We start from the raw sequence: 23,352 nt of genomic DNA, 5'->3' as shown, positions 1-23,352 counted from the left end.
GAAATAGGAAGTGACTGCTAATGGAGATGGAGTTTCTTTCTTTCTTTTTTTTTAAGTTGTATTATTGTTGTTCAAATACAGTTGTCTGCATTTACCTCCCTCTACTCCCCCCAAACCCCAGCCATCCCCACCTCCCTCCCCTGATTCCAACCCCCCTTGGTTTTGTCCATGAGTCCTTTATAGTTGTTCCTGAAAACCCTTCCCCCTCCCCCCCATTATCCCCTCCCACCTTTCAAGATGATGAAAATATTCTAGAGTTGATAATACTGAAGGTTGTGAATATACTAAAACCCTATGAATTGTACACGTTAAGTGAATTGTATAATATGTGCATTATAACTCAAGAAACCTGTTCTTAAAATATAATATGAACAGTAACAATCAGGATGATTTTTTAAGACTATCTTTATCTTCATTTGAAAAAAGTTGTATGTGTATACATACATATAAACACACTTCCCTTTTTCCCTTTTTATTTAGGGTGCTCAGTCACTGCAACCAGTTCTAATTCTAATCATTATACTTTCATACTTAAATATTTCAGGTGCTTCCAAAGTGCCTAAAAGTCAAAGCCCGACATTTTTAACCTGGAAGTTAGGCCTGTGAGACCCTGTACAGCCTTGTCAGAAAAAGTAGCATGATCATTAGGAATGTGACTATATATATATGTATTTTGATATATAACTTAAAGTAGTTCAGTGTGTTAAATCATTCATTCTGCAAATATTTATGGACGGCCTCCTATGTACTAGGCAGTTCTTTAGGTGCTTGATGTACATCCGTGAATAAAATAGGCAAAAGAATCCCTGCTCTGTAGGGCATACAGGGGATAAGGACGACTCCTGTAGGTTTCATAGAAGAGGTATCATTCGAACTGGATGTTAAAAGGTAGTAGAAGTTTATCCAGATGAATTACGTGTTTGATGGACAAGTCAGGTGCTCAGCTGCTCCAGTCAAAACATCCAATACCTATATTGTTCTTTTTATTTTTTAAATTTTTTTTGGCTATACAACAAATAACTATAAAATCTCAATAGCTTATTACTACAATCACTTACTTTCATTTTTATAGTTCTGAAAACTTGCTAGCTACAGTTTGGTTGATCTCGTCTGGGCTAGGCAGAACTTTATAGGCTTCCATTCAAGTTCAAGTCTGTTTCCCCTTGTCTTCATTCTTCAGGCTGTGGGGCCAGTGACTTCCCATGGCATGCCCCTCTTATGGTGGGTTATAGAAGCACAAGGGGACAGGCTAAACCATAAAATGTGGTTTGAAGTTCCTGCTCATGTCATTTCCACTGACACTTTCTCATGTCACATGGCCAAGTCCAACCAAAATGTCTCAGGGAACTTCACTCTGCCCACAGTGGGAGGCACTACATAACTATACAGTGAAGGGTATGGATATATAATTCCATTACATGAAGGTGAAGATTTTGAATAGCAATTTGACGTAGAGTATATATTATAAGCACAAGAAATAGCTAAACCTGGCATGAACATGGATGTGAATGAACACAGGTATAGGAATGACTAAAAATTGTCAGGGTATGTCAAGAATATTAGAGGATTGGGGGAAAATTGTGAATTACGGTGATTCACTGATTCTCGTCTTATTTTAATTCAGTGTTGCTGGTATGAATTTGAATTCACTGTATAAAACCATAAATATGTCTTGATTTGTATAAATCATATTTTACCTATTTAAAGCTCTCTTCCACCTGGCTGTTGGAAAGTTTAATTTTAGACATCGTAGGAATCCTTCTTCCTTCCCTGCACACAGTGGAATCAGAGAGAGTCCTAGATTTACAGGGTTCTAGAAAACTGGGGAAAGAGCTGTGTTTTTAGGCCACAGTGGCTGCACCCTAATGTTATGAAAAAACCAATGATTCACGTATACAAAAGTTTTAATCTATGTACCCAAGAACTTTTATATGAAACATTTGCAAATAAAAAATGCTATGAGATGCTCTGTCTCTGATGGAGTAATGGTATCAGATTTACTACACTCTCAGTGTAAACTAGACAGCTGAGAAACTGGGAAAAGTATGAGGCAGCTTTCTTCAGGCATTGAACAACAGGCAGCACAGGGGTGTGACCCGGAGAGAGAGAGGGAATCCCGATGAGCCCTCCTTTCATCCTGTCTCTGCCTGGAGGCGCTTTCCCAACCAGAGCCCAGGGATGTGGAGCAAGCAAGTCAAAGCAACCATCTCAATGCACCTAGGAGGCAGATGTCAGAGTTTGGGCTACTGAGACAGCTGAGATTTGTAGGACAGCGTAAAGGAGCAGCAAATGGACATAAGGTCAGGGATTTGCTTGGGGATTTGCCTCAGGTCCTTGGCCTACGGCTGGGCCAGGCCTGCATAGGCCTGCAGACTGTGAGGCTGACACAGAGTGGCTGCTGTGGAGCTGAGAGCTGAGCAGAGATGGCTGAGGGTGCACGGTGCTCAAAAATGGAGTTCCAGGCCAGCCAGAGTGAGAGACCTTGATGGGCTCTTAAGGCCCTTATCTGAGACTCCAGATAGAACAACTTTAGGAATAGTAATAACATCCTGGAATAAAGGCCACACCCTAAGATAAAACTAAAATAGACCCACCCTACATGGCTAGAATCGAGCCTCACAGGATCAAGAGGATCTTCCAGTAATTTAATGGCCTGTCAAACCAAAAATTCAACACTCATTAAAGGAACCAGCATAATCCAGACCTTCTACAACATAGTATCCACTTGTTTAACATACAATAAAAATTACTAGAATACAGAAAACTGAAGATATGGCAAATAAGCTAACATGTGGCCCATACTATAGTAGAAAAGCTACAACACATGATGCGATGGCCCAGGTGATGGATTTAACACACAAGGAATTTAAAACAACTGATGTAAATATATTTAGATATTTAAAAGAAGAGATGAACATAAGGAACAAGTAGATGGGAACGTCAGTAGAGAAATGGAACCATTGTAATCAAAGGAGCTGAATGGAAATTCTAGGACTCAAAAGTACAATAGCTGGAAATAAAAATAACTGGAGGACCTTAACAGAGCAGGAGGGACACTGCAGAAGAAAGGGGCCAGTGAACTAGAAGACAGGTAACGAGAAGTTATTCAACATGAAAAGCAGAGAGAAAACAGATTGAGGGCCGAGCAGAGCCACCCTGTAGTGACCTCGAGACCATATCCAGTAGTGTAACCTACGTCTCGTTGGAGTAGCATAGAGAGAGGAAGAAATAACGTTGAAAGAAATAATGACCAAAGATCCCCAAATTTGGTGAAAAACGTCAGCCCACAGAAAAGTTAGTGAACCTCCAACAGGGTAGAAATATGAAGACAACCACACCAGAGCACCTTGTAGACACCTGCCGGAAATCTAAGAGAAGTGGGGAGATGTTAGTCAAAGGGTCCAACCTTCAGTTACAGGATGAGTGAGTCCTGGGGTTCTAACATAGGCATGGCGACTATAGTTAACAATATGATATTATATTCTTGAAAGGTGCTAAGAGAATAGATCTTAAATGTTCTTGCCACCAAAAAAATTGTAATTATGTGAGGTAATGGGTATGGTAACTAACTTTAATGTGGTCATTATTTCACAGTGTAGAAGGGTATTGAGTCATCACATTGTACACCTTAAAATGACACAGTGTCATATGCCCAATATAGAAAAAAAAAGAGATGCAACTTTAAAGGCATAGATATGTTGAAAGTTAAAAAAATAGAAAAAGATATACCATGTTAACAGTAAGCAAAAAAAGCTGGCATGCCTATATTAATGTCAGAAAAAGTAGACTTCAAGGTAAGGAGCATTAGCAGAAATAAAGAGGGAATTTTTTTTATGATAAAAGGGTTAATTCATCAGAATTATATAAAAATTCTAGCCCTGGCTGGTGTTGCTCAGTGGGTTGAGTGCCACCCTGCAAACCAAAAGATCACTTGTTCAATTCCTGGTCGAGGCACATGCTGAGTTGCTGGCCACATGCAAGAGGCAGCCAATCAATGATGTTTCTTTCACACATGGATGTTTTTCTCCCTTTCTCACTCCCTTCCCCTCTCTCTGCAAAGTAAATTAAAAAAATTATCTAATTTAAGCCCTGGCTGGCGTAGCTCAGTGGATTGAGCGCAGGCTGGGAACCAAAGTATCCCAGGTTCGATTCCCAGCCAGGGTACATGCCTGGGTTGCAGGGCATAACCCCCAGCAACCGCACATTGATGTTTCTCTCTCTCTCTCTCTCTCTCTCTCCCTCCTTCCCTTCCCTCTCTAAAAATAAATAAAATCTTTAAAAAAATTAGATTTAAAAAAAATTATCTAATTTAAAAAAATTCTAAATATTTGTTTAACCTAATAACAACTTCAAAATACATGAAGCAAAAACTGACAGAATTAAAGACAAAAACACACAGATCCCTATTTCAACACTGCTTTTTTTTTCTTTTAAGATTTTATGTATTTGTTTTTAAAAAGAGGGGAAGGAGGAGAGAAAGAGAGGGAGAGAAACATTGATATGTGAGAGAAACATACATAGATTGGTTGCCTCTCGCATACCCCCAACCGGGGACCTGGCCTGCAACTCAGGCATATGCCTTGGCTGTGAATTGAACAAGTGACCTTTTAGCTCACAGGCCCGTGGTCAACCCACTGAGCCACACCAGCCAGGGCTCAACACCTCTTTCTTAGTACTTACATAGATTTAAAAATCAGCAAGGATATATATGATCTGAATGATGCCATCAATCACCTTAACCTAACTGATAATTATAAAACACTGTTTTCAACAACTGCACAATATACATTCTTTTCAAATGCACATAAAGCACTCACTAAGAGCACAGACAGTGCAATACAAAATTAAAGTAATGTAAGGTATGTTTTCTGACCACAGCAGAATTAAACTGGGAATTAATAACAGAAAGAGCTCTGGATATTTGGAATATTTGCAGAGTAACACATTTCTAAATAACCCAGAATTAAAAAGAAGAAATCATGTGAGAAATTAGAAAATATTTTTAGTTGAATGAGATAGAAGGTACTACATAAAAGTCTGTGGGATACAGCGAAAGCAGTGTTTAGAAGGAAATTCATAACTTCAGATGCTTCTATCAGAAAAGAAGAAGGGTTTAAAAATCTGTTAATAAATATTTACAGGACTGAAAAAAAGAAAAATCAAACCTAATGTTGAAAGAAGAAATAATAAAAAATAATAGAAGAAGAAATCAGTGAAATAGAAACAGACAATAGGCATTTCAGAAAACTGTAAGTTGGTTCTTGGAAAAGATTACAAAATTGATAACCCCCTAGCAAGACTAAGACAAAAGAAGAGAAAATACACATTTCTGATATTATAGATTTGAAAGGGTGAATAAAGAATATTGTGAACGATGTTATGCCAGCAAATTTAAGCTTGGACTAAATGTACAAATTTCTCAAAAAAAAAATACAACTTATCAAAACTAAGACAAGAAGAAATGGGAAATTTGAATAGGCCTACATCTGACATCCACATACATATATTATTGGCTTCACATCATACTGTCAGCACTCCTCTCTGCCAGACATATCTTTTATATCGGGTGAACGTTTTTATTGTTGAATGTTAGTGATGAACATCCTGATTTAGGACATTAAATCCTTCTCATGACACTAAGGAATCCACAATTCATTAGATTTGCCTTGTCTTAGCATAACTCTCTTGTTCATTCTAATAGAAACTGGAAGATGCTGAATATACATTTTCTTTCCAAGTTCTTTCCTAGTTTCTCTACATGGCGAGTTTCAGTCTATGTCGGTTGTTTGTATAAGCTGCGGTGCCTGTGTTCCATGGCACTTGGATGTTGGTGCTCCTTAAAATGACCTAAATCACCCACCCTGAGGATGAAGTTATTTTAAACTCCAACTGCAGTTGTTTTTTCCTCCTCCCTATTTTTCTTCCTCTGAATCTTTAGTTTTTTCTGAATTCCTTTTGTGATCCTTCTAAAACACTGGAAGATAGGCCAAAGTGTAGAGAAACTCCTTGTGTCCTTTACAACCTTCTTGAGCAGAAAGACTAGGTTGTACTTCAAACAGATAAGGAGAAGAAACAAGATGTCTATCTCCCTGCTCTCTGTAACATTTATCTTTATAGCTTGGACACTGGGTTAATGAATGTCCTTGGCCTTTCCTGGAAACTGCCCTAAACACTGCCTGTTTTCACATGTTCGTTGTGCCTCTTGCTGTATGCAGCCTCACCCTAATGTTTCATTTTAGAGTTTCACCTTAATCTGCACTTCTGCAGCTGCTATTGTATGTGTCATCTGGGCATTTATTTCATGCACAGCACAAGGGAGCTGTTAATTTTAATGTGTCACTAAGCTACTTAGCTTAGACATGCCCAGTGCATTTACTTACGAGTCAGCGATTCTAAATTTCTTCCCATAATTGAGATTTGTGTATAAGAAATGTGAATCTGAGAGGGGAGTTGAGGAACTGTTAGGTTGACCTATTTGAAAATGTTTCTTTAATGTAAATTTCTTCAAACTTGGCAGGTCTTGGAAACTTAGTCTTGGGACTTTCCTCCAATGTGCAGTTTTGTCAGAAAAGTCAAAAGCGATGTAGAGATTTATAAACAAAAAGTAGCTTAAAAACATCAGCTTAATGTAGGGATGGGAGGTGAGTGTGGAATCCTTAGGTAAGTTAAAACAACTATACCATAAAAGCCAGTCCTGAAACTTCCTTCATTTAAATGCATATGTATTTGAATGTTTTAGATAAGAGTTGTTTAGACTAAATCCTGGAAAGGACTTGAAGGCCTTTCCATGAATGGCAGAAACTCTGATGTAGATTTTGTTTCCTCTGCTGAAATTACTGCCTTCCAACTTGGCGTGTTTGGAAGAAGCAAAATGTAATGTAAGTTCTAACACAGTTTATGACAGCAGATTCCTTTCCTTTTCTTCCCTCGTTTCTCTGATTGCCCCACCTAAGTCAGAACAGGCTTCTCATTTTTCCTGACAGTCCTACATTCCATAGCCTGTCACCTAAGTGCATGTGTGAGTCAGTGCTGCTGGCATCAGCAGAGCACAAGTGGGCAGAAGAGGCTGCTGGAGGACCCCTGGGCCCAGGCTGCACCCCTCAGCCTCTGGGGTGGGTGGGGGGGGCAGGACCTAGATGGGTTCTACTTTCCCTCCTTCCCTGTTGCTGGTGACTGCTGACCTTCTGTGCAAAATGAGTTCCAGTGACATAAACTAGAGGAGGAAATGCTGTTTTCCTCGCTTTTCTCATTTCCTTCCTGAAACAGATTTAGACTTCATTTTCTGACACCTCTTATCCTTTCACACAAAGGAAAAAGACTGTTCTTTTTAGTCCGGTATTGTCAAGAATAAGAAAACTACACTGTTGCTTTTGAGGTTAAATATACTCATTGCTAGGCCTTGACATTTTAAAAATGGATTCCCATTCCCAAAAGATAATGTTTTCTGGAGATTTCAATTCCAAGACACGGAAATTTCCAGATGCTGGAGAAAGCACATTCCTCTGAAGGAACCTGTACTGCAGAGTCCCCACAAAGAGCACCCTCCTCCCCTGCCCTCCTCCGGTGGGTAGAGATGTTCTTGTGTGCTTCTGCCCTGTTCTGTAGGAGCAAATGAGAAAGCAGAGGCCGCAGTGTGTCGTCTTCCAGTTAAGGAAACCCGTTTGGATATGTCGTTCTTCTGGGAGTCCAGAATTTACACTTGTGCTGCGAACCGGGTGACATTAGGAAGAATGCAGAAGGTGTTGTTACTGCTTTCTGAGAGTGTAATAAATTTGCAGAATTCTCACACATTGTGTCCTACTTTCCTAGTAGTAAAATGGATTGCTCAGCATTTCAAACTAAGAATCTAGAGTCTGGGTCCTGTGCACCAAATTCATCAAAAATGGGCTAACTTTTGGGGGATTGGGGTGAGGGCTGGGGAAACCCATGTTTCAATATCTTTCTACATTTTTATTTTATTTTATTTATTTTTTTTGAAATACTTTATTTATTTATTTTTACAGAGAGGAGAAGTAGAGGAAGAGAAACATCAATGTGTGGTTGCCTCCCATGCGCCCATCAGTGGGGATCTGGCTGGCAACCCAGGCATGTGCCCTGACTGGGAATCAAACCAGCAACCCTTTGGCCTGCAGGCTAGCTAGCACTCAATCCACTGAGCCACACCAGCCAGGGCTCTACATACTTTTTAGAGCCTTTGAAATTTTTATCTGTAGCTCTTATCGCTCACCTGGATTTAGATTGGTAGATTTAGGGAACTAATTTTGTAGTTTCCTATATTCTCCTCATTTTTTTAATGTATAGTTCTCATAAATCCTAAGAATCCTTTTGGGCATGTATCCATCAGGGACCCGGCAGAATGTAGAAGGCATACCAACATTGGTTACTTTGAGGTGGTCCTACTTAACATGGAATGGGCAGGTTCAGGGAAAGTAACAAAGAATTGCACTGGCTAGCAGGAGAGCCACCCCAGGCCTGAGGGGTGGGGGACTGTGCCTGACTCGAGAGGAGGAGCTATTTTGTGGGGGCCTTCTGTGAACGTTGCCAATTCACAGCCCAGCAGGGAGGGAGCCAGGGGACTAAATACCCCAATCTCACCACCCTCTACCTTTAGTTCTCCTGCTGGTATTACCCATTGGCTGAACCCAACTGGAAGCCAGAGGCAAGGGAACCCCTGGGTGCAGTTCTTACCAACGGTCAGCCTCAGGGAGCACAGAACAGGTAGGGTGGAGGGCGTAGGACAGACCTGGGAAGGGAAGTGGGAGACATAGCACATGCTTATTGTTTAGCGTCCTCAGTCTGTCCGGGGTTCAGATCTTTCCTCAGAAGGCTGCCTGGGAAATTAGTCCTCGTGTTGTTTGATAATCAGTATCTGTTAGGGGAAACATTTATAGTTTGTGATCTCAGGTTTTTTGGTAAAGTACTTCCAGACTGGTAGATATGCTGTTTACTAAAAATTACTGAAGTTTCCCAGGCCTTCTTTCACACTCTCACACCTTTTATGACATACATTTTTTAAAAAATCTTTTTATTGTGGTAAATATATATTCGTACATAACATAGAATTTCCCATTTTAAGGGCACATTTCTGTGGCATTAAGTACACTCACATTAAGTGCAGCCATTACCAGCATCTGTCTGCAGAACTTGTTTCATCTTCTCAAACTGAAACTGTCGTACCCATTTCCCCCTCCCACACCCTCTGGCAACCACCCTTGATACCTCCTGTCAGTGACATTATACAGTATTTGTCTTTTGGGGGTAGGACTGCACTAAGGACTATTTATGGATAAATACGGTGGGATACAGTTTAAAAAAGTTGAAGTTTGGCCTAAAAAAAGTGTACTGTGCCAGACAAGTTTAGACACGCTGTATTAAAAAGGGTTCTAGGCTAGCTTGTCTCAGTCTTTGATATACTAGTATATTTTATGCCCCTCCAAGACAGAATGTGACCTTCCTCAAGTCAGGCTCCCTCTTTAAGTCTCCTTCTGAGATGAGTGGTCAGCGGTCAGGTTATCTGCAGGGTTTTACTTTTTCCTATGTGGAATAGATACGATACTTTGGGATAGGAGTCCAGTTGCTTAGGACAATGGAGGAGAGAATGTAAATGCTCTCGTCAGCCACCAACAGGACTAGAGAATAAATATTTAAAGAATGCTGAGTTAAAGGGTCATCAGATGATTAGCCTACTCAGTAGTGCCAAATTTTTAGCCTGCCTGGGAGTTTGACTCCATTTGGCTTGATGAATATGTTGAATATGTGAAAATAGGAAGACCTTGTAAATTCTTAAGCAACTGAGTAAAAATGGGCAGTTTAAAAGATTAACCAGTTTCACTGACAGATTAGTCAGGGGAAAAGAATTATATCTTTGGCCAAGAAGAGAGGAAAACAGTACTTCAAAAAAAAAAAACCCTATAAACAAATAATAAGCTCTAGTTAAGATAAATGTGGAAATGTCTGTGGTTTATTTTTCATTGCATCAAAAATAAAATTAAAAATGTTTGCAATGCATCAGAAATAATGCAGAGTGATAAATGGATAAAGAGATGATAAGTAAGAAAGTGACTGCAGTAAGATATTAATGGTAGAATCTAGGAGGTGGGTGTAACATTTTTTTAACATCACCGAAACTTTTCATAATAAAATGTTGGAGAACCAGAGAGAGGAGAATGAAAGCTAAGAAGCTTTTGAAGGAGGAATCAGTGAGATTTAAGAGAAGCAATGTTTACAGTGAAAAGAACATGGGCATTGGAGTCAAACAGACCAGAATTCTGGTTCTGGCTTAGCTGTTCGCTAGAGAGTTCAGCGAATTGCTCAGAGGTGGCCCTGGGATTTGAGCCATGCACCCTGGCCCCACTGCCCTGTCCCTGCCTTGCAGTGCCGCGATGATACAAGCGCCCAGCTCAGTGTCGGGAACAGTAGGTTCTCAGATGGTAGCAGTTGCCATTAGCGTGCCGTCTGTGGGTTGCAGAGGAGGAAGTGAAGAAGCCTCAGATTTTAATGGCTGATCTGGAAGATTTATATGACACTGTTCTGTAAGTGGGAAGGTAAAACCATTTGTGGAGAAGAGATGGTTTAGGTTTAGGTAAGTGGAAGTCGAGATTTTGATATGAATGGTTTCATGTATTTTCCTAAAGTTGAATAAATCATTTGCTCACCAAATATTTGAGTGTCATATGTGCCAAGCACTGCCCAGACCAGTGAACGAAACAGACAACGATCTGTCTCCCGTTGGAGTTTTACATTCGACAAGGGTTTGGAGAATTAAGGATGTTTATGTGTCCAGTGCAGAATGACTCTGCAAACGTGGACGTGCAGGCGTCCACCAGCACGAGGAGGGGAGTTTTCACGGCAGGTTTCTGACGTCCCTGACCCGTGCCGTGCGAGCGGTTATTTCCTCTGCTGCCTCTCAAGCACATCTGTGTTCTGATTTCCCCTGCAGTTCCTTTGACCTCCATCTGGAGTTGGCGGAATAGCTTATATAAGCTATTTCTGGTTGTTTCAAATTATATGTTCAGGCTTCTAAAATGGGCCAGATAGGAACAATTATAGTTGCTTTTCATAGTGTATTCTATGTATAGAGAAGACTGAGGTGAAATTCCTGACATTTCACTTGAAACAGAGGACAGTAAGATCTCCTTCCTGATCAGATGCCCGAATCCTGTGACTTAGCCAGGCTCTGACTTCAGCGCCCTTTCAGGGTGTGTATGCATCAGCGATTACGCACTCATTCCAATAGGGTAGGAGGTCAGTCAGTAAACGTATTTGTGGAGCCAGACCCTCCTCTGCCTCTGAGTCATTTTCTGGTAGAGCAAAGAAGTTCTCAGGGAGAAGCCTTAACTCTTTCAGATGGCAGAGGTTACTCCTCTGTGTGACAGGGCAGCTCTCTAAGTCATCCTGAAGGGCTTATACTAATTCTTCACTTGGTATTGACTATTTTAGATAATGGGGTATATATTTAGTCAGATAGTGAGACAGAATTTGAGAAAATGTAGTAGAAGGAAAATAATATCCACCTTGTCTCAATCCTGAGGAGTGGGTTTAATAACGTATAGATGGCTAAGAGGTTTGCGAAATACTATGTTTGTTTTAGAAAAAAATATTTATGACACCACCCTTGTGTGGAAATCTGACATCTGGCAACTTCAGCCCTTTGGAAGACAGCCAGAAACTAAGAACAGGGCCTCCGAGCACATAAAAAATAACCGCTGAAAAACTCCAGCACTAACACATATTTTACCACCACAGAAGAGTTTGTTAACCTCTCATTTGGAGTTTGTTTACTTTTTATTTATCTGGGAATGTTTAATAATTTCGGCAGTGTCTGTGTGGTCCCCCGCCCCTGGTGGATTATAAGCAACAATCTAGGAAGAGGTTGGAAAAGCTGACAGAGGAGATAAACCGATAGCAGAGGGGAGGCTGACAATAAAAGAGAAAGACTTAGAAGCTAAACAGCACGGATACTATATGTTACAACACAGCACAGTAATGTGTGCTTTTCATAATGAACTTGCATCCATCAGCCACAGAATAGGTCATGTGCAGTGTCTTCTTTTGAAAAAGGCAGAGAGATACATAGTGTGTCTATTTTTAAACATGGTCCAAAGTTAACCAAGTTTTGACATGCTGAAATGGTAAATTCTGTAGTGTTTACACTTGAAGTAGCACATTCTTTAGTGATGCCATATCAGTGACACAGATTTGAGCTTGTAGCTGATTGTGGAAATGATGTTTAGTAACAATTGCTAACATTTATGGAGCACCTACTGTACCAGCCCTGTCCTAGGCTTTGGAGACAGACAGATCTGGGTTCCCAGTTTCATCTCTGACTTACTGTGAGACCTTGGACAGATTACATCACCTCTTTGAGCCTGCGTCCTCACGTGTAAAATGGGAACCAATAATATATGATGGGGTTGTTGTGAAGACTCAGCGAAGGACGTATGTAGTACAATGCATGGCATGTAGTAGTAGTGCTCATTGAATATTAGGCATGGTTATAATTATTTTACATTATCATCATCCTCTTAATGATGGTTATGACAGTATGATTACCTCCATTTTTCTGAACAAGGAAACTAAAGCCCAGAGGGTTTATTTAAGGAATATGTCCAAGGTGAAATAGCTAATAAGCCGTGGACCTGGGATTTGAACATTGGTCTCTCTGACTCCAGAAGCCTCATACTTTGCATTCACATTATGCTGGTTCCTCTGTGTATGATTGTAGTTAGATTTTTTTTAATATTTAAAGAAAATGTGTGGTAGGGGAGGGCAGAGGATGTGGGAGATGTTACTAGCCACTTTTCCACTGTAGACTCAAATCATCTCATTATAGAAAAAAGTTCTAGTGACATAAAGATGTTAAGTTTTTACTCAGCAGTACAAATTAAACATGTAATGTTTAATTGTCTTTGCCAAATATGTACTATATAAGATTCATTAAAATCTCATTGGTACTCTGCATTAGTATACTGAACCATTTATCATATGCCTGACATGTTTGTCCGTATCATTGTTTTCTTAGATTATAAACTTAGTAGAGCTATAACCATCTCTTACTTTTTTGTAATTAGGCACTTAGTGCTTTTTGATGTGATTATAGTTATATATGAGATGGAAGTTAGAATCCTCATCTCTACCAAAACCAAATAAATACTTGATAAATAAAGAAAAGAAAGAAAGAAAAATAGACTTGGGTCTTGGACCCTTGACTACTCCTTATAAAAGACCTAGGAAGAAATGTAGCTAATCATGGCTGATTGTTTACATGTGGGCATATGTCCGCTGTTTATTTCTTCAATTTCTGTTGCTTAAACATGTACTTAAGGGCCTGGTTGGTGTGACTCAGTGGATTGAGCACTGACCTGCTAACAAAGTGGTCACTGATTCAATTCCCAGTCAGGGTACATAACCTGGGTTGCACATACCTGGACTGCAGGCCAGGTCCCCAGTTGGGGGCATGCGAGAGGCATGCCGATGTTTCTCTTCATCTTTTTCTCCCTCCCTTCCCCTTTCTCTGAAAGTAAATAAATAAAATCTAAAAAAAAAAAACCATATTCTTGAGCTGGTGTAGTGTATAAAGTCTTGCTTGGCGATACCATCTACATAGCCCATCTTTGTCCTTTTTATGAATTTTTACTTTTTCAGTACATTTGAAATCTCAGCCATTGAGGTGTGGTCCTGCTGCCGTTCTTCACGTCTCATTAAACTTTTCTTACAAACACAGTCTCAGTAGTAGGAGCCAGAATACCCTCAGTCTGACTCTTGGCCCTGCTGCTATGAACTAACTCTGTGAGCTTGGACAAATTAAGTATTCTAACTTACTGAGCCTCTGTATACTAATTTTTAAAATGGTTATGGGGAATAAATGAAGTGCCATATTTAAAATTCCTACTTTTCAAATACTGTATTTTTAAAATACCCTGTTGCCTGGTACTTGAAAAATGTTAATTTCCGTCTTGCCCACTTGAAGCATATTTGACGTCAGTATTTCATAACTTATATCTTTTCTATATTGCTCACAGGTATATCACTTTTTTTTCTAGTTCCAGAATGACTTTAAGAATCACATGAAAAATGTATGAGGAAATTATTATTTTAAAAGAAGTAAATGAGCCCTGGCTGGTGTGGCTCAGTGGATTGAGTGCTGGCCTGTGAACCAAAGGGTCACTGGTTCGATTCCCAGTCACAGCACATAACCTGGGTTGCAGGCAAGGTCCCCAGTAGGAGGTGAGCGAGAGGCAACCACACATTGATGTTTCTCTCCCTTTCTGTCTCCCACCCTTCCCCTCTCTCTAAAAAATAAATAAAATCTTAAAAAAAAAGAGTAAATGAGACTACTTTGATATTTTTTATCCTCACCTGAGGCCTTTTTTTTTTCCATTGCTTTTAGAGAGAAACTGGGAGAGAGAGAGAACATCCATATGTGAGAAAAACATATATTGGCTGCCTCTTGTGCACTCCCCAGCTGGGGATCGAGCTCGCCACCTCGGTATATGCCCTGACCAGGGACCAAATCAGAAACCTTTTGGTTTATGGGATGATGCTCCAACCCACTGAGCCATACCAGCAACAGCCTACTTTGATATTTTTAAGCATAGATTTTTTTACTTGCTAGCTTTGACTTTATTATAAGTATCTTTATATCTTAAGTCTTATAAATTTCAGAATATAGATCTATATTACAGTGTCTTATGCTTTCCATGTCTTGTGACCTTTTTCTCCAGGTGTAAGACATGGAGGTCGGCTCAGTGGTCCGAGCCATCTTTGACTTCTGCCCTAGCGTATCAGAAGAACTGCCACTCTTTGTGGGAGATATTATTGAGGTGTTGGCAGTGGTGGATGAATTTTGGCTTCTAGGAAAAAAGGAAGATGTTTCAGGTAAGAAGCTCATAACTCTTCATGTACAAAATGGACCACAAGCCCTCCCTCCCTTCCTTCCCTGTTAAAAAATAAAGCTTAAATGGGAAACTCAAGTCAATAAAAACTTCGGAATCCTTTCCTGATTTCCGTATATATTTACTGTGACTTCTGCCGGCAAGGAGAGAATGTCTATTATCAGTCCATCCCTCCTGATTGGTTCCCTCAAAAGGTTCAAATGGTTAGATACCAGCTGCCCCCAGCCTAGTTTTCTATTCATTTCTTTCCCATCCCTTCCCAGGTTTTTATCCTTCGTATTCAGCATTGTTACTTCTTTTCTGAAAACATGCAGTACATTTTCAGAACCCCTCTGTCATTTGCTGTTGCTTTTCCCTGCTAGTTTTTATCTGTGATTTATGGAACATAAGATGTTCTCCACCTTGTTTTATCGGGCTGTCTTCTTTTAACATTTTCCACCCTTTCTTTCATTCTGTTAAAGGAACATGATGCATCCTGTTCACTTCTCCCTAGATCCATGGTTGACCTAAATTTATTAAAGCTGTCTTTTCCCTTGTGCACCTGTCTCCTGTTTTCCATGCACCTGGTTTCCTTTCTTCTGTTCTTTAAAACACACATTAGCACGAATTTCTTTCATTAATTAGCTTAAGGAAGGGTGGAAGTCTTTCCCCACCCTATGCCCCTATGTTAAATCCAATCCTTAACTTGCATATGTTTATGTAAGTCTGGGTTGGAGTATGTATGTTATACAGCCCTTAGAACAGACTTTGTTGTCACTTAACCCATATTTGGTAGATAATCGGTTATTTCCCAGTGCAAATGATATCTAAGCTGATACAGAAATGATGAGTAGGAATTAGCAAGGCAAAGAGGATAAGCAGAGAGAATTGCTTGCTCAGAGTCCCTGGAGCAAGAGAGAACACAGAGGGACTGAGAAATGTGCAGTACCGCATGGAGTGTGCGTGGTTGAGGGGGGGATGGTTCTCGGGAGATGCGCAGAAGCTAGATCGTGGAGGATGGAGTATGCCATGTAAGGAGTTATGGGAAAGGGAAACCATTAAAGTGCTTTAAGATTTTTATCAGATTTTTAGGGGCCGCCCTGCCCTGGTGAGGAGACCCAGGAAACCTTGGGGCAGGCGGCACTGTAGAGGCCTCCACCTTGATGTCTACAACCAAATTCAGAACTCTTGACCTGTAAAGTACATATTCTGAAAGACTGGAAACTGACAGAATGATAGAAGTATCTATGAATGACCTCAGTACTGCATTCACATGGAGCTTACAAAAGTATTTTTTTAGCTTGTTAGAAGTACCTTGGAGGTAGAAGAGAGTGTAGTGGGGGTGAATGATGATGGAAGGAGACTTGACTTGTGGTAGTGAACACACAATACAATATGCAAATAGAGAAACAATATACAGGTGATGTATTATACAGTTGTACACCTGAACCTATATATAATTGTATTAACCAATGTCACCCCAATTAATTTAATAAAACATAAAATAAAATTATCTGAACCCTCTCCCCAAAAAAGAAGTTGCTCATTTATTTTGTTCTTTGGCAAAGCTGTGTCCATTCTGCCTGTTGCAGGAAGTACACATTCACAGTTAAAGCCTTAACTTCCATCAAGAAATATAACTGCCCTTGCAGAAATTTTCAGGTCCCTATTGTTATGCCTTATATTGCTTTTAAAATCCAGTATTTCTTTTAATTATTTATAGAAAGAGTCTATATTTCCTGATGAGTTGTTGGAAAACTGTCCTATGAGCTTTGATAATTGTAACAAGTTGTACAGTAGCAGTGCGACATTAATATGCAGTGGTGGGGTAAATATCTGAGGTCTCAGATGACTTCTGTGCCTTTGTAATAAAGGGTAAAATAAACTCTGTCAGAGTAAAAGCTGTATTGTGAATTGTGATACCCTATGAGAGTTTTATTCAGTGGAGTGCTTTGCCGTTTTAATTTTTAAATGGTGTTTGTTTGGGATCCTTGGAATATGTAAATAAAAAGTTATAGTGATTAAAAAATATTTTTATCAGATTTTTAGAAAGCTCACAGCTGCAGATTGAAGGATGGTAGGAAGGAGCAAAACCAAGGGCCAGGAGGCGGGGTGGGAGGTTGCCGCAGTGATCTAGGTGAGAGATGCTGATGGCTTGGACCAGGGTAGTGGGTCTGGAGGTAAGTAGAGCACAGGCAGCAGAGGTGTTTAGAAGGTGGAATCAATTAAACCTTCTGATGCTTTCCTAATGGCAGGCACTGTCTCTTTACTACTACCTATTAAAACCCTATCTGTCTTTAGACTTAAATGCTAATTTTTTGGCATTCTTTAAAAAATTTTTTTGAAGATTTTATTTATTTTTTTAGAGAGAGGAAGGGAGGGAGAAGGAGAAAGAGAAACATCGATGTGTGAGAGAAACATTGATCAGCTGCCTTGCACCCTGTCTGAGTCCTGACCAGCAACCAGGCATGTGCCCTGACCTGGAATCGAACCAGCGACCTTTCAGTTTATAGACCGGTGCCCAACCCACTGAGTCACATCAGCCAGGGCTCAAATGCTATCTTTTTCATAAATTTTTTCATGTTCTTCCTGACCCATTCTCTCCTTTCTCTGAGATCCCATAGCAATTTATATACCTATGTTGGGACACTGGGTGTCAGAGTTGCATTTTTGTTTATTCTGAACTAGATTTTCAGATCTTTGAGAACCAAGACTTACTCATTTTCCCTCTGCATAGAGTTACTCTCAATAAATGCTTATTGGACTGAATTGCATTCTCTGTGTTCTCACTGACTTTTTAATTGAGCCTTATAAATGGGCCCAGAAAACATGTTTTTTGTTCTGGTACACAGACATAAAAAGAAACTTCAGTGTTGGTAATGTTTGCTTTTATTTTCAGGACAGTTCCCCAGTAGTTTTGTGGAAATTGTGACCATTCCCAGCCTAAAAGAGGGAGAGAGGCTGTTTGTCTGCATCTGTGAATTTACATCTCAAGAATTCAACAGTCTCTCCCTTCATCGAGGTAAGCTGATCCTCAGGAATAGACTTTAAAATAAGATTGATGAGGTTGGTGCATTCTGACAACTAGATCTTTTTTGGAATTTTTTTTTAAAGTGTCTAACCTTTGGAGGGTCTTCAGCAACACCAAGATAGTGCTGACAATGACATTGTCTTATATTTTAGTAGCATTTTATAATTTTCACAGTATTTTCTCACAGATATATTCTCATTTGGTCCACAACACAGACCTGGGAGGTAGCAGAGTAGGCATTATTAGCTGCATTTAACAAATGATGAAAATAAGATTCAAACAGTGTTACCCGCAGATGAGTTTTGACCTCAGAATGTGGATCCTATCACCTGATTACAAATCCAGTATTCTTTTTCCACTGCCCCATGCTGTGGTCACACTTCAGACTATATTTATCTTTTTTCTCATAAAAACTGGTATGGCTTTGCTAACCACATTACTATTTACTAATGCATAATAGTAGGGCGGGAACTGTGGTATGGAAATAGAGAGACAGAGGCAAAATAGCCCCATCTTACTACTCTGCAGTAGATAATGTTATTAAAGTTCTCATCAGAACCACTTTAATTGGAAACAGTTTAAAACGAATAGTCATAACCAGGTCTTAATGATGTTCCAAGTATTTCCCACTTCTTGTGCTCTGATAGACATGTGAACTTCTAAAGATGGCCTGTGAGCTGTTCCAACAAGTGTGCTTGATGAAGGGCGTGCACTTCTGCATAAGCACAGACACCAGGAGTGTTTCACAGTGATGCTTAACAATCAATGCAATTTTGTGATGACTCAGAGAACAGTCATCAAAATGGTAGAATTTATTGGATATGTTATTGATATTGTTACTTGCTCTTCTGAGTAATGCACGAAAGGGATAGGCTTAGTTTCTTAAACTCTGTGCTCATATGAGAGACATCTGAGAGAGAGAGAGAGAGAGGGAGAGGGAGGGAGAGATAAAAGGGAGAAACCTCACAAACCTCCTTAGCCTTTGGTCAGTGAGAAGAAAGGAATATTGGATTTTGACCTTAATTTCAAAATCTATTTTGAGAGTTTCTTGCACTTCCTTCTACACTGAGACTCTGCCTGTGGTCTGTATACTTCCTTGCTATTCAGTGTTGGGAAGGCAGGCAGAAATAGATCAAGATGTTATAGCAGGGAACCTTATCTGTGCCTACTCACCTTGCATTGGAGGGCTGTGGCTACATCAGGCCGGTCACAGGGTGTGAAGAAAGGGCTTCCCCCAGAGCTGTGCAGAGGATGTAGATGGCATGGACTTGTCCTTTCCCACACCTGGCTCCTGGAACAAATCATGGGTCTAAGAATATGCTATGTGTTGCCCTGGCTAGTGTGGCTCAGTGGATTGAACACCAGCCTATGAACCAAAGGGTCGCTAGTTCGATTCCTAGTCAGGGCACATGCCTGGGTTGTAGGCCAGGTCCCTGGTTGGGGGGCATGGGAGAGGTGACCACATATTGATGTTTCTCTTCCTCTCTTTCTCCTTCCCTTCCCCTTTCTCTAAAAATAAATAAACAAAATCTTTAAAAAAAAGTATGCTGTATGGACTTGGGGTGGTGAACACACAATAAAATATATAGATGATGTATCACAGAATTGTACACCAGGAGCCTATATAATTTTATTAATCGATGTCACCCTAATACATTCAATTAAATCAATAATACAAGAATTAAAAAATATATACAGTATGTCTACAACATTTGAGGAATTTGAGGATGTGGCTTGTAGAAGTAGCTTTTTGCTTCATAATATCTTATGCAATCAAGCCTTGGGTATTAGAAAGAGAGAAATTTTCTGCTGAATGCCTTCTATTGGAAGACTAGTCTCATGTGTTCTGAATGTGTTTTGCACCTTAGGGGATTCCCAGATTCTCAGGAAGACCCTGGTGTGAGTCATTTGTACTAAGGTTGTGTTGGGTCCTGGAATCTGTAGATCTTATCTTGACTAGCTTTTAACCAATTAAGCCTGGTCAGTTTAAAGATATAAGTGGAGCCCAAGGGAAGAAGATTGGGGATGGGGGGCATGTTGGGAGGAGGATACATAGGAAAAGAGTTGAAAGATGTATACTGGTTATCAGTGGCTTTATCTTGTCTTCTCTGATACTCTGTTGCTGCAAAATACACTGACTATTCAGCCCTCTTTCCTTCTGAGATTTTCATGTCTCTTTTGGCTCTACTTGTCTCCGAACCGGAATGCAGAAGCCTTTGAGGATGGGGAAGTTACATGTGCCTGTGTAATTTATCTTCCTCTGGGAAGTTTAGCATGAGGCACAGGAATGCTTTTAATTCTTGTTTTCTATACATGATGGTCCACATTAACAGGTATTAATTTGAGCCCTGGCTGGTGTGACTCAGTGTATTGAGTGCCAACCTGTGAACCAAAGGGTCACTGGTTCGATTCCTAGTCAGGGCACAATGCCTGGGTTGTGGGCCAGGTCCCCAGTAGGGGGCATGCAAGAGCAACCACATATTGATGTTTCTCTCCCTCCCTTTCTCCCTCCCATCCCCTCTGTCTAAAAATAAATAAATAAAACCTTTTTTAAAAACAGGTACTAATTTTACTAGTTGGAAATGAAATTACTAAAAGTGAAAGTATTGTTTTATACCACATTTGGTTTATAAGATTCAAGTCTCGACTTCCTGACTTTCAAGTTTAGTGCTTGGAATGGCCCTTTTACTTCTTAGACTGAAAATTTCCGGTTAGATCAGAGTCTCAGCTCATGAGTAGTAAACATTCCTTTATCTCTGTGCTGTGGTGTTGTTAATCCTGTTGTTTCTTGTTTCCGTAGTTCCATCAGTGAAGCTCCTCCTGTTCTAGGAAAGTAAACCTTTGGTGATTTAATACATGTCAGGAGGAGATTTGGAATCTTTAAGAGCATGTGTGATAACGTTTGAGATCTGTTTCATTTTATCATACTGCCTTGAGTTGTTATTTACTTATATTTCAGAAATATCATTGGAATTCATAAGAGAAAAAATTATGTATTTTTACATACATATTTTTAATTCTAAAATTATATAAAAGTTATATCTACATAGAATTATAAATATGTATTTAAAGCAGACATTATAGCTCAGGGGATGAAAATTCTGATATCCATAAATTTAAATCCAACTCCACAACTAAATAGCTGTGACTTCAGGCTACATACTGGAGTTCTCTGGACCTGTTTCCTTATCTATAAAATGAGGATAATGATACCCTACCCTGGGGTAGTTGTGATGATTAAATGAGTTTATACATGTAAAGCATCTGGCACAAGGTAAGCACGTAATAAAGATTAGCTATTTCTATTATTCTTAACGAGGGATTCCTGCAGTTCATAGATGTGCTTGAGGGGATCTGGTGTCCCAGTAATTAGGTGAAGTTCTGTGTGCACGTTCATCTCCCTGGGAGAGTCTAACTGGAATCAGAACCCCAGTGGTTCTTCCAGCAGGTGGCACCCTTTCTCCCTTTCCGGAAGGGATCCCACTGACCTGGACTGTTCCCTGTGTTTTAAGTTACATTTAACTCCAGAGACAGCAACAGGCTCTCTCTCAGAAGGATCAGTGCAGCCAGGGCCACTGATGGTTCTGAAAAATAGAGCGGGGTGGGGGGGGCAAGACACCACCACCCCCCACCAATAAAACAAGAGTATGACAAGGAAAAGAAAGAGAAAGAAGAGAAAAATAACTAATGGGAGTGATGAAATATTACTTATCATTGCACTACATGACACAGAATGCTTGTCCCTTACCTATAACCTCATGTTTCTAGGCCACCTCCTCACCCCCCGCAAAAAGGACCAGTAGAAAAATGGACTGATCAATTTATTTATAAACTGATCAGTTTATTTACAACAAATAAATTGATAGATGATATTTATCAGCCAAATCTGCGATGTGAGCTATCAGGATTAAGGTTCCATTGTGGCTCATTTATAAACCTGAGTAAAATATGCTTAATCCCCGTAAAGCGCATAGTCCCTGGCATTAGGATTCATTGAGGGACCTAATACTCAGAGTACTTATATTCGGGTTCCGAGAAGATATGCATTCGTTCTTATCATCTTATTCCTAATGCATTTCTTGTTCAAATGAAACATTCCAACCAGAAGAAACACGCAGTGTGGCGGCGGCTGGGATTAATTATGCATGAGTGAAAGGCGCAGGCTGACTTAAGAGTCACCACATTTCCTATTTCTCTGTTCTCGAAATCTGGTCACTGTTTCCGGGAGTTTCTCATGTTGTTGTTTCCGAAGTCTAGAAATGACCACCAGGAAGCCTCCATTCCTAAGGAATCACCTGGGACACCAGGGGAATAGCTGTGTGACTCTTTCAGATGAAATGAGAGACTCATGCAAAAAATTCAGTATTGTAACTCTACAGCTTTAAGAAATCTGGTTCATTTCAAAGCCAGTAGAGTAGGAGGTATGGCACGCTTTTATCCTTATTCGCCAAAAGGCCTATTGTGTATGAACAGTAGTCACATCTCCACTGAGTTCCCTTTGTGGTCTTGGTGGAATGGCCTCAGAGCTAGTGGGGGCGGGGGGGAGAATCACTTATAATTCTCAGGACCGCAAGCTCTGACCAATGGATGCTGAATCATAAATTAAAGGAATATAGAAATATAAGACCAAGACCCTATTTTTCAGGAATATCTATGAAAACAGTATAAATCGGTGAAAATGTATTGGGTGTCCACCACTAAGTACACAAATTTTACATTAGGTGTTGTGTAGTATATAAAAATACAGGTGTCAGAATGAACGATGGGAGTGATTGCTTGACTCTAAAATGACTTGTATGGTTTTACTAGGTGCTTTGTGCTTTTGGTCTTATTTTATTTGAGCCAGTGCATTGCACTCCTTGATGACCTCTCGTCATGAAAGTAAAGTTGATTTAGGTGTTGAGTAGGAGGAATGTTAAAACAAGATTAAAGCTGATAATCTATAAAATGAATAGTTCATAGATCATTACAAGTTTGCTATAAAACAGTTATAACAAACTAATTTTTTAACTGGGGTAAATCTTTTAAAACTGAACTTGACTTTCATTTTTCTTAAATCATTACAAACTTATTATCTTTTTCTTTTAAAGATTTTATTTATTTATTTTAGACAGAGGGAAGGTAGGGAGAAAGAGAGGGAGAGAAACATCAATGTGTGGTTGCCTCTCACACACCCCCTACTGGGGACCTGACCTGGTCCGCAACTGAGGCATATGCCCTAACTGGGAATTGAACCTGTGACCCTTTGGTTTGTAGGCCAGAGTTCAACCCACTGAGCCATACCAGCCAGGGCTTGACTTTCATTTTTTCTCCAGAAACAAAAACTGCCCCTATTCTTCCTTGACTTTAATTTTTTCAACTGTAAGATAGATGCTAATGTTTTAGCTTAGATTTTATGAAGGTAACCTGAAACACCAATATTGGTACTATAGGTTATTTTCCAAAACA

At 39.9% G+C, this 23,352-nt stretch overlaps 1 protein-coding gene across 3 annotated transcripts in view; it reads left to right on the top strand.

Moving 5' to 3' along the window:
* Positions 1–23,352, top strand: part of LOC114496468 (dynamin binding protein) — a 97,118-nt gene that overhangs the window by 12,044 nt on the left and 61,722 nt on the right. For 2 of the 3 annotated variants that reach the window (XM_028511910.2, XM_036027140.1), the window contains exons 2-3: positions 14,724–14,877; positions 17,773–17,895. In XM_028511910.2, coding sequence (XP_028367711.1) covers positions 14,733–14,877; positions 17,773–17,895 — 268 coding nt within the window. In that variant the 5' untranslated portion in view covers positions 14,724–14,732. The remainder of the gene's footprint in view (positions 1–14,723; positions 14,878–17,772; positions 17,896–23,352) is intronic. The other variant, XM_036027141.1, reaches the window with a different exon arrangement.

Source organism: Phyllostomus discolor, chromosome 5 (genome assembly GCF_004126475.2).
Source record: "Phyllostomus discolor isolate MPI-MPIP mPhyDis1 chromosome 5, mPhyDis1.pri.v3, whole genome shotgun sequence".
Lineage (NCBI taxonomy): Eukaryota > Metazoa > Chordata > Mammalia > Chiroptera > Phyllostomidae > Phyllostomus > Phyllostomus discolor.
The sequence above is the reverse complement of the archived record's forward strand: the minus strand, read 5'-3'. Positions and strand labels throughout refer to the sequence as shown.